At 42.4% G+C, this 16,819-nt stretch overlaps 1 protein-coding gene across 4 annotated transcripts in view; it reads right to left on the minus strand.

Annotated features, from left to right (window-relative positions):
* The window catches only part of LOC306841898 (RNA-binding protein with multiple splicing-like), a 33,328-nt gene that overhangs the window by 156 nt on the left and 16,353 nt on the right, over window positions 1-16,819 (minus strand). Inside the window, exons 4-8 of one of the 4 annotated variants that reach the window (XM_079371932.1) lie at window positions 14,849-14,911; window positions 11,445-11,595; window positions 9,709-9,836; window positions 7,386-7,449; window positions 241-362 (exon numbers count right to left, since the gene is read on the minus strand). In XM_079371932.1, coding sequence (XP_079228058.1) covers window positions 7,387-7,449; window positions 9,709-9,836; window positions 11,445-11,595; window positions 14,849-14,911 — 405 coding nt within the window. In that variant the 3' untranslated portion in view covers window positions 241-362; window position 7,386. Of the gene's footprint in view, window positions 1-240; window positions 363-7,379; window positions 7,450-9,708; window positions 9,837-11,444; window positions 11,596-14,848; window positions 14,912-16,819 lie in introns of those variants that run through there. The other 3 variants (XM_079371931.1, XR_013781607.1, XR_013781608.1) reach the window with 3 other exon arrangements.

The raw sequence follows: 16,819 nt of genomic DNA on the forward strand, positions 1-16,819 counted from the left end.
GGAGAAAAAAAAAAGAAAAAAGAAAAAGGGATGAGGTTGATGTGGTCGCTGCACTCGAACCACGTACACTAATAAAAGAACACAGGGGAGAATGTGGAACTCCTGCACGGCTCAAACAGTCACACAAACACAAGAATCACAAAAGGGGAGATTCTCACACGCAGATAAACACGCAAAAACATATTTTTGTCCTCGTCTGTTGGGATCAATCGCTTTTGAAGTCCCCAAGCCCTCAACTCACCGACGGTACGCTGCTCTGAGAGCCAGAGTCAGCTCCGTCCTTCTTCTTTCTAATTGGACATGAAAGGCAATCAGCAAACACCCGTCACAGCCGGCCACGGCCACCATCACACATCAGGAACCTGCAACACAAAGGAGACAGATTTAGTGAAGAGAGCAAGCAGCAGCGCCCGGACTGTCCTCGTTGAGGCAGTGTTTCGCGCTTCACAGCCACAGTTGGTTGTTCTGTTGCAATAGGTCAAATCACATTTCCGATGCGACCTCAATTTGAGTGTTATGTGCATTTTAAGGGTTAAAAACAAAGCTTATCCCTCGCAGGAGTGAAAAAAAAAAAGACGTCAAATCTGCTGACTGTCCCTTCACAATCCACCTTCCAGCTCAAACCCCAGCTGCTACACACACAGGATGTCAGCCAACAATAATCTGAGATACTTCCCAAACAACCATATCTCCCATGATCCCTCACCACTTCAACTCTATCCACCCACGCCCCCTCTCTCTCTCTCTCCCTCCCACCACCACCAGCAGCAGACCAAAGAGAAAGGTCAAGCCTTTCGGACCCCCTCACCCAAATCCAGATGTATCACCAAAAATAGACATCTCAAGGAGGCCATGGTAACTTGGGGGTTGGGAGGGGCAAAGGAAGGGGAGAGGGGGGGGGGGGGGGGGGGGGGTAGAACTCTTTGGAACAATAAACAATTAGAAAACCAAACATAACCTTAAGAGAGGAGAAGAGAAACAGACTGTTTCAGGGGAAGAAGGAAGACAGGATGGGAACAGTTCAGAAAAGTGTTTTTTTTTTTTTGGGGCACGGCTGGCTTAGCTAATGCACTGTTGCACGCTCAATCAGGGGTGAGGGAATCGATGCGATACTCAGCCGCTCGGCTAAGCTGATGCGACGCATACTTCCAGACCTCCCTATTTGTTCTGGCTGAGACACCAAGGTTAAAGATTGGGTTGATCATTGAACATGTCTGTGTGGATTAGGAAAAGGTTTAGTGATCTGCTTGGCTTAATGTGTTACAGCCAATAACCGGGCCAGGCGCATGATGTGAGATAGGTAAACAAGTAGTGTTTGAGAATGTGGGAGCTGACTCGCTTTCTCATGAATGTGTGCTTTATTTCCATGCAGCGAATGTTCCCGTGTTTGTGTTTTATCAGTGATCATTGATCTCGTGTAGTACATGAAGAAAGAAGGAAGAACTAATTTGACACTGGCTTGTTTTGGCCTCTGCTGCTCCGATGCCAAACCCTGTGAGCATGTTTCAGAAAGATTCCCAATGTTTTCCTCTGGCATCATCAGATTGCCATTTATAGGATTTGAAAAGAATTGCAGACTCCAGATTTAACAAAGGGCCGCGTTAATTCTTCTCAACTAGTCAGCCAGTTATCAGATTTGGTGTCCAGATGGATCATTTTTAACCCCAAAGTCCACAGACAAAATCTGCAAATGATCTTCATTGAGAATGTTCTTGATAGAGTTATCCTTGACAAAGAAGAGCAGTTTTCCTCGTCTCAGTTTTTTTTTTTTTTTTTCTCGGGAAATGATGTTCGATGAGAAATGCGCCAACGGTAAGTAGAAGAAGAACTCGAGAAACCAACAGTGTAAACGCATGTGGCGTAAACTAATTATATCAACATACACAGCATTCCTCTGATGTTCTGCACCACTGGTGCATATATCAAATGTTTGATAAAAGAAGAGGATTTTGGATATTGTCATTTTTCCAGACTAAGATATTGGAGCTCTTTCCAAAATTCAGTTTCAGCAGAGACACCGTCAAAATGTCATTACACATGAAAGCTAACGCAGTGTAGGTACTGTAGCCGTTCCAAATCAAATCAAAGTGCACTTTAACGACCACGCCATCAATCCGAGGCTCACTGAAATGAATGCAGGCTCATTCATCATGTTAGACATCCTTACGTGCATGTCCTGCGTCTTCTATTCATGTGGAGGGGGATCATGTTAAACAATTACTCTTTGGAAGAGAGTGGAAGAATACATCCAAAAGTGTAACGCTGTACAGAACACACACACAAACAGTGATGACTGAAAAGTGTTACGTATCCTCCATTTGTACATCCACAGCTTAAATCTGCAATCAAACTTGTGTACTCCTTTTTAAGATTGTCTACCTGTGCAGCCTGGCTGTGAAACAGCAGCCTGTCTGAAGCCCCTTTAATCTGCAGAAAAGCCTTTAGGCCCCTGCTGTGTTTCTCACATACCAGTGTGTGCTGCTGGAGCTGGGTGGTGATGAACACAGCTGCTGACATGTATCCAAGCTCATGAGACCCTGTGCAGGGACAAGGCAGCCATACTGTACGTGTGTGTGTGTGTGTGTGTGTGTGTGTGTGTGTGTGTCATGTGTCAGTAGGGGGCGAAGGTCCCCCACTTCCTTATTAGAAGGCGCCCCAGCTGGCCCTCAGCTCTCCAGTGGGACTTAGTCCAACATTGCACAGGAACCAATGGTTTTGTCGGGCTATTGGGTAAAAAAGCTCCTCAGGGCAGGAAGCCAGACTCTCTCTCTCTCTCTCACACACACACACACACACACACAGAGACGGGTCTGTCACACACAAGCATGCATCACACAATCCACAGTTCCCCGCCATGTCTTGTCAGATGGAAAATCCGGATTACCTTTCCGTGCAGTTCAGTAGGCAATGGCATTAATGTCCACTATTAGGTTGTCTTTGGATGGAGCTCTGTGCCCGGGCATGAATGTCAAATATAATTCACCTGCTCTGACATTCAGATGAACAGGTAAGTCTCAGCTTCAACAAAGAAGAACTTACAATGCAACCTGTTTTTAAAAGAAATCCAAACTGGGACGCAGGACTGGTTTGAACTGGCATAAAGTGACCCTGTCGTGCATTTGGTTTTCAAAACGGTTCGAGGGTTCTAGGTTGGCACTTCTCTTGATAGAGAGAATGCCAGGTGGTTTTCGACAACGCATACCAGCCATGACTAAAGAGCCCTGAATGCTACCTCACATTCAAGTATCCCACAGTTACACTTCCTTCAGCAATGCTGCCACAACCACTGACCGACCACAAGCCTCTCAAGACCGCAGGCCCCCCCCCCCCCCCTTGTGAACATTCACTGTCATCAGACACCTTCAACACGAGTAACAACTCACAAACGCTGCCTCTTCTTTTCTCTCCAAATGAACTCAATCCCATCAACAGCAGACCGATTGTACAATACACGGAGCAACACAGGCAGCCCCTCCGTAACCTCTGTTTCATGTTTATTCTTGCTCTCTTGCAGCTAAAAATGTTTCAAAGTGTTTCACAAGCTCTGCGCTTAACAGATTGCACTGCACAAATAAGTCACACAAATCCCCTCAGCCAACATCAAGACTTTTAGTAACAGTCTTTCGAACTTCAAACTGTATCCGCTGAACAAACAACCAGGGCCGAGAGACACAAGGTCTGCTACAGCTGTGAAATGTCAGGGACAAAACTTAACAGCACAGCTCACTCAACTTGGACTTCTTATGGTAAAAAAAAGAACTCTGTTTCGAGAGAGAGAGAGAGAGAGAGAGAGAGGGGGAGAGAGAGAGAGAGGGAGAGAGAGAGAGAGAGAGAGAGAGATTTTTTTACTTAAGACAGATGTTTTAAAGAATGAGAGTCATGAGACTGAACCTTGCCTTTAAGCTCATCCGTGATAACATTGAAGAGTGTTACAGTCAAACGATCAGGTGGATGGATAGCAGAAAATGTAGTCAGTTCACCTAAATACCGCACCCCTCGTCCTCCTGTTGTCACATTTCTTATCTAATGAGACTTTGTTGCACGGCCATCGTGGGAACTTGCTTCTTATAGTTTTAGTAAGAGTTCAGATTTTTTGGCTCTGCTATCTTTTTTTTTTTTAATAACCAGAACTGACCTTTCCAAACCTTGACCAGATGAGAGTTTTGATAACTAAAGAGTTGATGTTCAATGACTGACATTTTTTTGCAGTGAGACCAAGCAGCTGCTGGTAGTACCAACGTTTCCCTTAAACTTCTGTATTCTGAACACATGGGATCATGTGAGGATTGTCTCGTTTTTAAAGCCAGCCTAACGTTAATACACTTTTTGGCACTTCAGCGCAGGGTTTTTTTAAATTTTTTTAAGTTTGGTGTTCTCTCATTTTTTGAGAATATACAATTCTTTCATAGACTTGAAAAGCTACACGATGTAATATAAGACATGTGCCTCTACGTGTGTTGTGTATGATTTTTTTCAGGTGAATGGAATTAGTTTATGCTGAAAGCTGAAGACGTCTGCTTTTAAATGTCATCAACACTAACTCCTTTAACTAGAAAGAAATGCCCTGTAACAACCACACATGTCCCACTGAGCAGTTTAACTGAGGGCTGTTTCTTTTTAAAGGAGTTCTTCCAAAGAAAATTCCCCCCCATTGACACGTGTGCTGTTCAAAGAGCAAGCTGCTAACTCATTCCACTTTAATTTCTCACCACTATGACAACTACAAAACTATTTCCTTCACATGTGTGGTACAGCAGCTACAAGTTAGGCCTGATGATTGAGTATGTCGGGCCAACACTGCATAGTTTGAGTGCATTGCAAACAAGTCAGTCTACTGCAGAGGCCTGTTCCCTCTCCCAGTATTCTGACTGGATGTCTCAGCTTCACTGCATCCTACACTGCAAACCGGATGTGGAGATGTTGTTGTTTCATTGAGGAGCGAATATCCACTGGGGCAGCCTGACCCTTTAAATTACTTCCTCCTGGTTTGATAGAGAAGTAATTATTTCCTAAAGCCCCCCCCCCCCAACAGAGATGAAATCCCCCAAATTACTCCTACTTCTTCCCATGCAGTACATTTCATTTCCTGTAACAGCTACAGTCGGTTGCAAAGTGATAGTTAAGGACTAGCACCAATCAACAGCTTTATGAATGTTAGCCTCCATGCTAACATCACATCCACTCCCCACTGGCTCCCAGGGGGGGTTGGGAGGACATGTTTCTTCCTGTCCTGAGACGTCGGAGGGAGGGTACTGGTGACAGAGTGACTGGCGCAGAGTGCAAACACGCACGCACACACAAATGCACCCAGACACTGTCGGCCAGCACAGATACATGGACAAGCAGAGGATTTGTTGTGCTTTGTTTTTTCTGCGAGCACAATAGTGTTTAGTTTGTCTTAAAATAAAAAGGCGAGGTACATGTACTGTGAAGTTGATGCTTGAGTTGATCAAAACACTTATTAGAAACCAGCTGCTCTGTGGGCCGTCTGCAGCTCCACTTTAACTCACTCACCTGCAATGTATTTTAAATAGAGCTCCATGCTGGTCATTCTTTATAAAGATTCATAACTGCCCTCGAGGCAGAAACGAGGTATCTCAGCAGTTCATGGGGGATTTTCCTCATCTACAACTTTTCGAAGCATCACATCCTTGGTCTCTCTTTTTGTCTCGTGTTCTTAACAATTCTCCACTGAGTGCTTTGTCCCAACATGCAGAAATCGTTTTATAATGAAAACTGTGTTTCATGTTGGCAGGATTTGACAAAATGACAAACATCCCATAATATCTGCAACACAGTACGAACATTATTGGAGGAAAATATTTAATGTTTCAGGTTTTATGGGAAAATTGGAGTGTGTGTCCGGTAATAAAGTTTTACACACAAACATGAACACAAGAAAAGCAGCTCTGTGGAGCCAATACGTTCCCTCTGAGTCCCCACTATTACATTCAGCTTGTGTAGTGTTCATCAATTACCCATTACACAGTATGTACATAGATGATTTGGTCCTAAAATTGTATAAAGTCAGAAATTATCCATGGCTCAACATCTGATTCTGTCAAGAATTACAATGGTTGAAATCATGAGAGGAAGATGAAATGCGACGCAGGTTGTAATAAGCTGAGAAAATCCTCAAATGATTTTGTGCTCACGTACAAATCTCTAAAAACTGTTTTAACATCTCGGTTTATTTTCCAGATTCAAATTCACTGTTTCTTTAATATGCACCTTCATTCATTAAAAGATGTTTGTAGAAGGTAATTGTACCGTTTCATGTGCTAATGCTTAATTAACTATCAGGATATTTTCAAGGCTTCTCAGGCTAAATCAGAGATAAAGGGAGCGTTAATAAAGGGCTTTCAATATCAATGGTAATGTTGAATGTTGGACTCCAATATGGATGCTAATTTGATCACAGTTAAGTTAGCTACAAGCTAACAAACTTTCAATATATTTATTTCATAAAAGTTTTTTGTTTAGCCACTAGCTAACTAACAGCTAGATCAGCTAGTCAGTTGTTGTTAGCTACTAAAACAGCTAGAGCTAACAGAAGAGTGAATACTGGTCTAAAACGAAACAGCCAATGGTATTTTTTTCTTCCTCTACAATCCTAGTATAAAGTAGCCAGGACTATGATAACTGTACCCAGGCACAGTAGGCCTACTCAAATAAACGCACTGAGTGACTTTCACCACCTTACTTTAAAAACACTACCTACCAAAGCAGACGGTATTAGCATTTTAGTCGTATTTGCTGAGATCAACCCTGTCGGTTGTATTAAAATGTTTGAGTCGGAGCTCGTTGCATATTCTGTTTGACTCGCTGCCTTTGATGCCTGAGATCAAGCTTCACATCAATAGGAGAAGTCAACCCTCTGTACGCTGTGACCTGAGTGGGGAAAGTAAAGGAGTTCCCCATAAAATCACATCTTTCATCTCTCACGGTAATGTCGGAGTAGTGGCTGTGGTTTCACTGACCCATGAGGCATTACACGCCAACATTTGCTTCTTAAAGCAGAATTATTTGTGTGTGCGGTCATCTAAATTTGAAGTCAACTGTCATAAGTGATGCTAACTAGTCGGTTCGATGGTAGAGGGCTCAGCAGTTTTTCACGTGAAGGGTTGCAGGTAAGTTGAGGGTGCTTACGTGTCATATCTGCCATGAAGAGCAATACTTGTGCGGCATGTTTAAGAAAATCTCTGCGCTCGTTTAGATAAAGTGTCATAACATTTACACAAGTATTAGCGTAGCATAGCACAGAACACTGTTCCATGACAGTGTAGGGCAGGAGTGTGTGTGTGTGTGTGTGTGTGTGTGTGTGTGTGTGTGTGTGTGTGTGTGTGTGTGTGTGTGTGTGTGTGTGTGTTGTTACTCACACATACTTCAGCAGAACTGCCTGGACTTCCATCCCTGAGGAGTTCCATCTGCAGGTGGGAGCCAACGAATCTAAACATGCATAATAACAAACTCTTTAGCACTCTCACACACAAACAAAACATAATGTGACTTTTTTTTAAAAATGTATTGCAACATACATCTTTGTGAGTTAATGTTAGCTGCACCAAATGTATTGTAAACACCAGAATACAGACATGAAAATAGAAATAGTTTCTACAAATATACTTGTCCGCTTTCTTGCTAACAGCTAGCCAATCTCTTTCCAAAGCTAACAACAACCGTCAATGAAAGATTACATATTAACCTTTAAACCTTTTTTTACCAAACAACAACAGTGATTCTTAGTTTAACCAGGTTGTAAATGTAATCTGCTGGACTACTTCTTGGCCTGACGCAACCAGCCGTTTCCCTCGTTTCCCACCATATATGCTAAACTAATTGATACTCGCTATAGCGGCATATTTACTTTTTAATCAAAAGCGTTGCTAGAATCTATCCATCAGTTTCTTGGCAAGAAATCAAATAAGCACCTTTCCCCCAATATATATTTGCAACTCTTGATACGTGTTCCTTTCACATTCAGTCTTGCACTCAAAATGTTACGAAGAATGAAACGTTGCTACGAGTCTGCTGCAAAGCCCTACTTTACAAAGTTACCTGTTGCTAATAGTCAAATGTCTTGCACATTAAAAAAATGATGCAAATATGTTGTTTTTAAATGAAATTCACATGATGCTACTTTACAGAGGGACTATTGTTTGTCCAAATCCGTTGATAATATTTACAAGAAATCCAATAACACGAGTGTTCTGTCACTGGTAATGAAGAGAGCTCAACATTAACCATGGAGGTAGCCAGATGAGCTCATGTTGATCCAAACGAAATTTTATCATTCTGTCTTAAGCATCTGCCTAATTTATTTACATATTTTTTATGTCTCACATCAGCATTTACACCGGGTCAGAAGCGGCTGTAGGATCTGAGTTACATCCTAAAGCCAGCATCTGTCTTTGTGTGTGTGTGTCAGTGTGTGTGCGCTCATATCCAAGAAATATGGAAAAATGCCAGCTCGGCAGATTCGACTTCATTTCAAATTCTGACATCACCAGAGCTTCAGCTTTAGTCTCTTTGCTAGGGGGCCTTTATACTTTCACAGCCCAATCATCTGCATTATGTATGGAAATGTGCTCTTTATAGCAGAGATAAAAGACATTAAAGAAACGCTTACAATTTGAGCTTAAAACACCGCAAAGCACCGAACAAAAGGAAATCAAAAAACAGAAATTCAGAAACAGCATGTCTCAGAGTGGAATCTAAACAGTCGGCTGCAGCAAACAGGCTCCATGAGAAGAATTTTAACAGATCAATACTGAACCTGAATGTGAACTCACAGTGGAGCTGTGCAGATTAGAAGACCTCAATAAACTGGATCAGAGTTGAAATAGAGAGAATTAAAGAAGTAGCTGATGGTCAAACGATGACATAAAAAAACGACTTTTAAACCATTGAAGCTCTTATATTGACTGATAATGCCACTAATGGGGATCAATAAAGTGTCATTGGGATGTTCAACCCTGACACATTTCTCCATTTCAGTTCTTTCTTTATCTCATCTATCAAACCTTTAATGCGTCTCAGCCTAACATGGTTGTGATCAGTATTAGTTATCCCTCCCCGTTCCTGGTGATTAAAACATAGCATTGTAGGCCATCTTCACTCCTGAAGTGGAGTGTTACTATGAACAGTCAATGGTTTCACTCAGAGCAGCTTTGTTGTGGAAATGTGAAAACAGGCTGTTTTGACAGCTTCTTGGCTATCACTTCTCCTACCCTATGGACACAGTTTCAGGCATTGATCATGACGTTACAGGAATAAAATGCATTGATGCTGATTTTGTGGGCAACAGAAGATGAATGTACCGAGGACTTATTGAAATAAAAGAGCAGCAGAGTCCATCAACATCTCTACATTTTGGCTGTAGGTTGAACTAAAGATTCGGCACAACTTCACAACTGCCTATAAACAATGAAGAAAAGAACATGCGTGACTGAAAGAAAAGAAGAGAAATTCTGTAAATTCCTAAGCACCTCGTGACTTAAAGACAACACAGCAGAGGGAAAGATTGGGGCTTATCAGTAGATTTGTGTGCTCTGTGGTTCGTTTGCGGGGTGAGGCAGTGAGTGATTCCAGGCCTGACAGCAGCAGCTGTTTGTGGGGTTAAAGAAACGGTGAGGGTGTGGTGGTGGTTGGAGGTGGTGTTGATGGTGGCGGGGGGAGGAGGGGGGGGGGGATGGGTTTGAAGGTTACCTGAGCGTGGAGCGAGGAAGGGTAGGTGAAAGCGGGTGGGAGGGCCGGCGACAGCTCCGCCGGGTACAGTGGGTATGACGCCCACACATCTGGGCTGCTGGGATATAGAGCAGGCACTGTGAGTTCATCTGTGGAAAGAAGAAGAGGAGGAGTGGAGTGAGGAAGGTGGCCAGTGGATGGGTGGGTGGCTAGAGAGACAGGGTGGAGGTGGAGGTGGTGTGTACGTGGTGGTCGAGGTGAGCTAGAGGTGATTATTTGTGACCTGAAGCAGCTTCCTCTCATTTAATGTCTTTCAAACAACGGTTTCAGACCCTAACGCCCAAACCACTGTCCAGTCATGGCTTAGCAACTGTAACTAGGCATGGCCTGCCTGGAAAGCCTGGGATTTTTGTACATGTTTAAGTGGTATGCATTTGGCTGCAGTAATAATACTTGGCAGGTTATTATCAGGTTTGAAGAAATGCCAAATCCACCAGTTTAGCCGCTCTAATATAAGTAACAAACTCCGACAAACGTACAACCAAAGGAGTCTTACTTCTAACACCAAGACTCATAAAATCAACATATATGTTCATGGGAATACTGTTAGGTGTCAACTGAATAGCTAGAGTCTGATACAAAATATAGATTTTAAAACATGTCAATCAAAATCATCTCAAATAACTCCTCAAACTACACCGACAGCTGTTGTCTGTGAGTAGAAGGCAGTATTTAAATCTTAGTATCTGTCTGCGTCTGAAGGTTAGCATACATAGCCACACTCACTACAGGAGCAGGTCTTAGCTAACAGTCAGATCTCCTGAAAATCAGTAAACGCTGACTTCATTCAAGATCAGTTGAGAGGAAACCACCTCAGATATGACGATTAGCTCACTGAGTCGAGCATCGAGTGACTGAGAAAAGATCATAGTGCATGAGTGAAGAAGTAGGTGACGGTGCAGAGTTGAATTTTTCGTAAAATAAAGACATCAGCTTAACATAAAACCATCAGAGAGCAGCAATTTCCACGCGCTCTGGGTCTCCTGGTCCGTGTTTATCACGGTGTCATCAGAAAAATGGCGGATTTTTAACATCTCTTATCAGGAAATGACGGCAATTTCTTCCTTCCATTTTCGAGTTGGCTTTTGTGTACACGCCCTTTCACCAAGATAAGAGCAGCTTGATCATTTGGGAAGAATGTATGACCACAGCTGGCCTATGTTCAACTACCAGAGGCTGATTCGTGCTGAACCTTTAGAATAATATTTGAGTGAATATGAAAAAGGACAGAGCGGTATTAGCAAACTCTGTAGAAGCTCGGCACTTCAACTCAAACTGCCCTTACTCCAAATGAATAGAGGAACATCTAAGAGGGAACCCATTCTGTATATGAATGATTAATCCAGCAGGAGACATCCACCGTTCAGGGGAAGAACGCTTATTGTCAAGTGACAGATGTGCACAGAATCTTATTTTAAAGCAGTTTTTTTGTACATGAATAGTTGGAGAGGATCTATAATAGATGATAGATTATCAAAAGAAAATGGCAATAGCCTGTTTCATACGATGAAAACCATTGGCAGCCAAGTCAATCTCCATTTTCCTGCTGAAGCACTCCTCTTCTTTAAATGACCACGAGTCCTGAAAGTAAGCAGCTGTCCAGTCAACCCAAAGACGGGAAATGAATGGCCAAGAAAAGCAGCAGCACAGAGCAAAAGTGCAACGAGCTCAGACAGATAAGTGGTCGGAGTACTCACATGGGTCTCTGCCAATGAACTGTGGCCCGGGGCTCTGCTGGGAGGGAGGTGGGTTGGGGGTGCCAACCAGCTTGTTTTTGGCCATCTTGGTGTTGGCCTTGGCAAACTCCAGCCGCAGTGTCTGAGGGATCTCGGGATCAAACCGGACGCCCTGGGACCAAACAGAGACGTGTGAGCACAAAGGGAAACTGAGACGTTTGACCTCAGAGAAGAGCAAAGATAGAAAATGTAAATGGTTTTTAATTTAGTTTCATATCGCTGATCCCCTTTTAGCTTTTAGCAAATGTTAAAAAGTAATACATCTCTGGAAGAGGATTAGGACCACTGAAAAAAATTAATTTTGGTTCTGACTTTTTTTTTTTTAATTCTGATTTTAATCTCAAGATTCTAAACCAAATAATTTGTTTCCCAGTGGCCCTAATCCTCTACTGTATGCATCAGATATGTTACTATTGAGATGAAATAAAAAATGTCAACAACAATATCATCATTGAAAGACATTAATTACCTCTCTGCAGAGCTGAATAAATATCAAATTAAATTTAAAATTATTTAAATTGCCAACTTCTTTAAAAATGTGTATTTTTAGACTTCTCGACATTAGAGCACTTGATAACTTTAGAGTAATATGGGTTAATGTTGAGGTTTGTTTTTTAAATATATAATACCCACAATAATAAATCAAAACATTCACAGGCAACCTCAATATAATAAATCAGGATCTCTTATAATATAGTGTCTCAATATTTTTTTTTTATCTGTGGCTGTCACTCACTTAAGGCTGAGCAGATTGTAAAGGAGTTTTTTTTCTTCTTTGTTATGAATGCCTCTTGTACACTTCACAGACTCAGATGTGAACACACATTCTGTTTGCACAGAAAAAAACAACAACAAATGCCCCAATTACATCGAGAACCCGTCCAGGTTTTTTCTTCTAAATGTAGGGTATAAAGTGCCGACACGGCTGACCTCAAGTCATCGACTTCGTCTTTATCAATTATAGAGGAGGATTCGGATTTAAGAAAACAGAAAATAATGCAGGTATTCATAATTTAAAGGGTTCTTGAATTAAGTATGCATATGAAAACATGAACGATGTTCAATAGGTTTCAGTTGATTTTATTAACACTTTTGCAAAGAGAAACATCATTCCTCTCAACCCAAATTGAACTTCGAGCCATATCTGAAGTGATTAGGACAGTTTGGAACTATTCGATCAGTTTCTTGGAAGGTTATTCTCAGTCAACACCTCGGGAAGTGTCTTTGTTTCAAGCGCATGATGTCTCTCAGTGACGCTAAACATCCCAACCGTTACAGAGGAATGATTTTGTTCACCACTGAAGTGAGCTTTTATAAATGGAATAAGGGCGTCTGATGAGTCTTGCTCGTCTTGTGCCTTAAGTGGACACAAAGACATTCAGACCACTGACGACTTCGTTATCACGTGTGTTTTTATTGGTTCCATTATTGGCTGTTTGGTAAGATGTGCAGTGGGATCTGACTCGCATGTTTAAAAGTCTGTTTGAATAAATGTCACAAAAGTTGGCAGCAAGAGGACATTTTTATTGATTAGGAAGCTTGCTGAGACTTTCTCACTATGGAGTGTTATTCTGCTTGGAGACAGGTGATGGAAGCCAAACTAGAAAATTAGTGGCTGTCCATTGATTCCTACACCATGTTGAACTCTGTCGCTCCAAGGCCACTGAATCCATTATTTGGTCTGACATATTGTGATTGTCAACTCTTAAAGTGAGCGCATTTCTGGCAAATCCTTGAAATGCCAGAATAAAAAAGGCCCACTGACCAACAAAGGTTTTTTTTTTTCTCTTGCAGTTTCATCTACATCGGAAAAAAAGTGTTCAAGAGTCCAAATCATTTTTCTTTCTCGATTACTTTAGCCTGAGGAGAAACAAGGAATGTGGCAAAAACAAAGGCCTCCTTCATGGAAAAAACGAAGCTGATACGCGTTTGCCTGCAATGGACGCAACAAGGCCGGGAAGAATTCCACCAGCAACTAGAAGCGCACTCTAATTAACCTTATTCGATTGTCTGTAAGAAGAGGAGCAGGAAAACAACGAGGGTCAGATCAATGACGGGGAAGGGGTGGGTGGTGGGGGGGAAGGAGCATGGTGGAGTAAAGTTCTCTGCAGCACACACAAAAAAAAAAAAGAAAAGCGAGCGTGAAGCTGCGCTGATCGTCCCTGCAGGCTCAGGCGGAGCTGAGCTGAAACAAGCGAGCGACGGCTCTTCTCATGAAGGGGAGGGAATTAACTAGGATTGCCTTGGCTCAGTGCACTCGCAGCTTCTGCCAGTGGAGGCTGCAGAGGTATAATAAGGTACATGGATATAATGAGGCCTGAGCACATCTTAGTTTGAACCATGTTGAATCCCTGCCTTCAAATGTTGTGTTTTCCTTTCAGCACTTCTTCGTTGCTTCGTTTTGGGGATAACTGTTGTAATGGCGTTGTTTAGGAAGCAGCTCTTTTTTTTTTTTAAGCGATATCTGCTCGTAGTTTAGAGGAAATATCGCACAAGTGCCATGGCGGGGAAGAAAAATCCCCTCCTTCCTTTGCTTTTTTCTCCGTCTTTCCCTTATTTCAATATGCAGATAGATGTTTGCAAAATCTCCATATGACCCGCGGGACGTAGCTTTCCCCGAAAAAAACAAGAGCACTGCTCACTTCTCAGCCCCGCTGTGTTATTCTACGGAAACAGTCTGACTATTGTTGGCTCATAATAAGATGATAATTTGTATCCTTTCTTCAACTCTATGCTCTGCCTTTGATGCGCAACAAGACGTCAACATCTGAAAGTTGACAGACTTTTGCTACAGTTGTCACGATGCCGCTTCTGGAGGATGATAAAGCTGATCTTCTTCTGTGACAAAGAGATCAACAAAGAAGCTCAAACGCAGCGTTAGAAGTGGCGAATATGTCGACAGGTTAGGAAAAACATTGGGAAACTTAAGCTGTGTGAGAGCGGCTCTGACTTGACTTTGTTAAGAGAGCTGAATAAAACCCTGTGAGGATGTTTCATATTTGATTCTCCCTCATCAAGGCTTTCTACTGAGCTACATTCTGAAATAAGAGAGATTAAAATTAAACCCTGGATCAATATTTGCTATTTATATGTGAAGAAGGAGCTAATTTTCCTCCTGACCTTGCAGGATCGTAGAAGCGTTAAGAAGAGGGCTTTATTTACTTCAACAGATACATGCAGACATGGAGAGCAGCCCTTACATGTTCGACTCTGCTGCCTTCTCCGGCGTTTCGCATGTGATCGGAAACGCACGAATGTCTGGGTTTTTTCCGGATGTCACGTGCATTTGCACAGAGGAGCAGACAGAGATGCATCACAAGATATACAAGCACAGAGCCAGAGCAGCAAGAGGGCATGACACTTACGTTCAAGGCATTCTTAGCAGCCTCCGCCTCTGATCGACTGTCAAAGCTGACAAACCCCACCGGCTGGGGAGACAAGGAGACAGAAGAAAAGAGAAAAAGAAACATGGTTTAAGGCAGAAGACTGAGTCGGCATTTCTGTCTGAGTGACACAGACATGTTTTTTTTTTTTTTTTTTTTAAATAATTATTTTTTTCCCCATCATCCCTAACCCCCCTTCTTTTTTGCTCTCTCTCTCTTTTTTTTTTTACCATGTTTACGAAACCGTGGCGACAGAGGAAAGAGAGAGACAGAGAGAAAGAGAGAGAGACAGAGAGAGAGAGAGAGAGAGAGAGAGAGAGAGATGGAGGCTGGACGCTTCCAAGGAGTATTCATCATTCAGCTCTGAACTATGCCCAAATACGGGCAGTGAGAGAGAGAGAGAGAGAGAGAGAGAGAGAAAGCACATGTGAGGGAGAGAGAAAAAAGACAAATGTAGGGGAGAGAGAGGTTGAAACAAGAATGGAGAGGTGAAAGGTAACGGAAGAAATTGAGTGAGGCAACTTCAGAACTCTGTAAAACGGATTGTCGAGGGAAAAACAAAGCAATATATTCACACAATTATCTCACAGCTGCTTGTTTTCTATTTTGATGACATCACTCTAAAGCCGTGCACGGCTGCACGCGATCGTGAATGTGAGGAAAATGAAACAAAATAAAAAACACAGGGATGCCGGCAGGCTTGGTTTTCAGACTTCTTGCCACCATTGCATCTCCAAACAAAGAATAAAGGTGTGTGGTTGAGTGTGTGTGTGTGTGTGTGTGTGTGTGTGTGTGTGTGTGTGTGTGTGTGTGGTGGTGGTGTGGGGGGGCCCCTGAGGAAATAATCTCCAAACATGTTACTCCCATAGGGTCACACTGCTGCTTGTGTGATCTGAAAAGCAGAGCAGGGTTATGGGAATTTAAAAAAAAAAAAAAAAAAAAAAAAAAAAAGGAGGAGGAGGGGGACTAAAAACTGAAAGAGGGGACTAAGTGAAGACGTCAGAAGGAGGATGTGTAACTGGAGTATAAATAGAAAAGGTCTGAGATTTGGCTCTTACTATATATGGAGATGGCTGTGTGTGCTCGGACACTGGGAGAGAGAGAGAGATCGATTGATTTTTACATCTGTCATAAGTGGAGGAGAGGTGCTCGATACAAAGACGAGCAGGACGCAGTTTACAAGACCCGAAATAGGCGTCAGTTGACTTATGGCCCCGAAGAAGTTGGCAATTAAGAAAATATGTGGCAACGTTGGGAGTTACAATGAGAGGCCAAAGTGCACAAAGAGCTGCTGAGTGGCTCATTTATCAAAGAGGAAAACCTGCACAGAACACATCGTCGACGCTACGAATGTTGGAATCCGTTAATTTAGATTTAAAGCGTCAGCCTAAACAAAAAGAGCTAAACTCAGTCGATTACTAAACGTTATTAACATCAAATCAAAGAGGAACTGCTGTCGTGATCATTCAAAGACTTACTTAACACCAGGCACCAACAAAGGGACGTTTTCTGTTCATTTTACAGAGATGCTGAGTATGCAGTGTTGCAGCAGCTTTCAGTGTGGAGTAGATTCATACACCTGTGAATATCCAGGAAGTACGCAGAACATATGACCTCTAATGTCTTTTACTGGCTCACCTAATGCAAGGCTGGTTTTCTATCTGGGTGTAATGGTCAAGCTTTCTAAACACTTTTAAGCAGCTAGATGAAGCTAAGCTAGCTATCGTGTACGCTCAGATTAATTGGTGCTAACCTACTGGTGAAAAAAGAAGAAGCCATAGAGCTAAATGAAAGCTCACACAGGGACACACTCATATTATTCAATGTGGCTATGATCAGTGGACTGAAGTTACAGGGCTGCTGTTGCAGAATGAAATCCACAAACAGCTACAGAAACTGGCACTTTGCATATTTCTCATATCGCCTGGTGTCATCTGAGGAGGTCATAAGGGC

The sequence above is a fragment of the Symphodus melops genome (assembly GCF_947650265.1).
Source record: "Symphodus melops genome assembly, chromosome: 20".
Taxonomy (NCBI): Eukaryota; Metazoa; Chordata; class Actinopteri; order Labriformes; family Labridae; genus Symphodus; species Symphodus melops.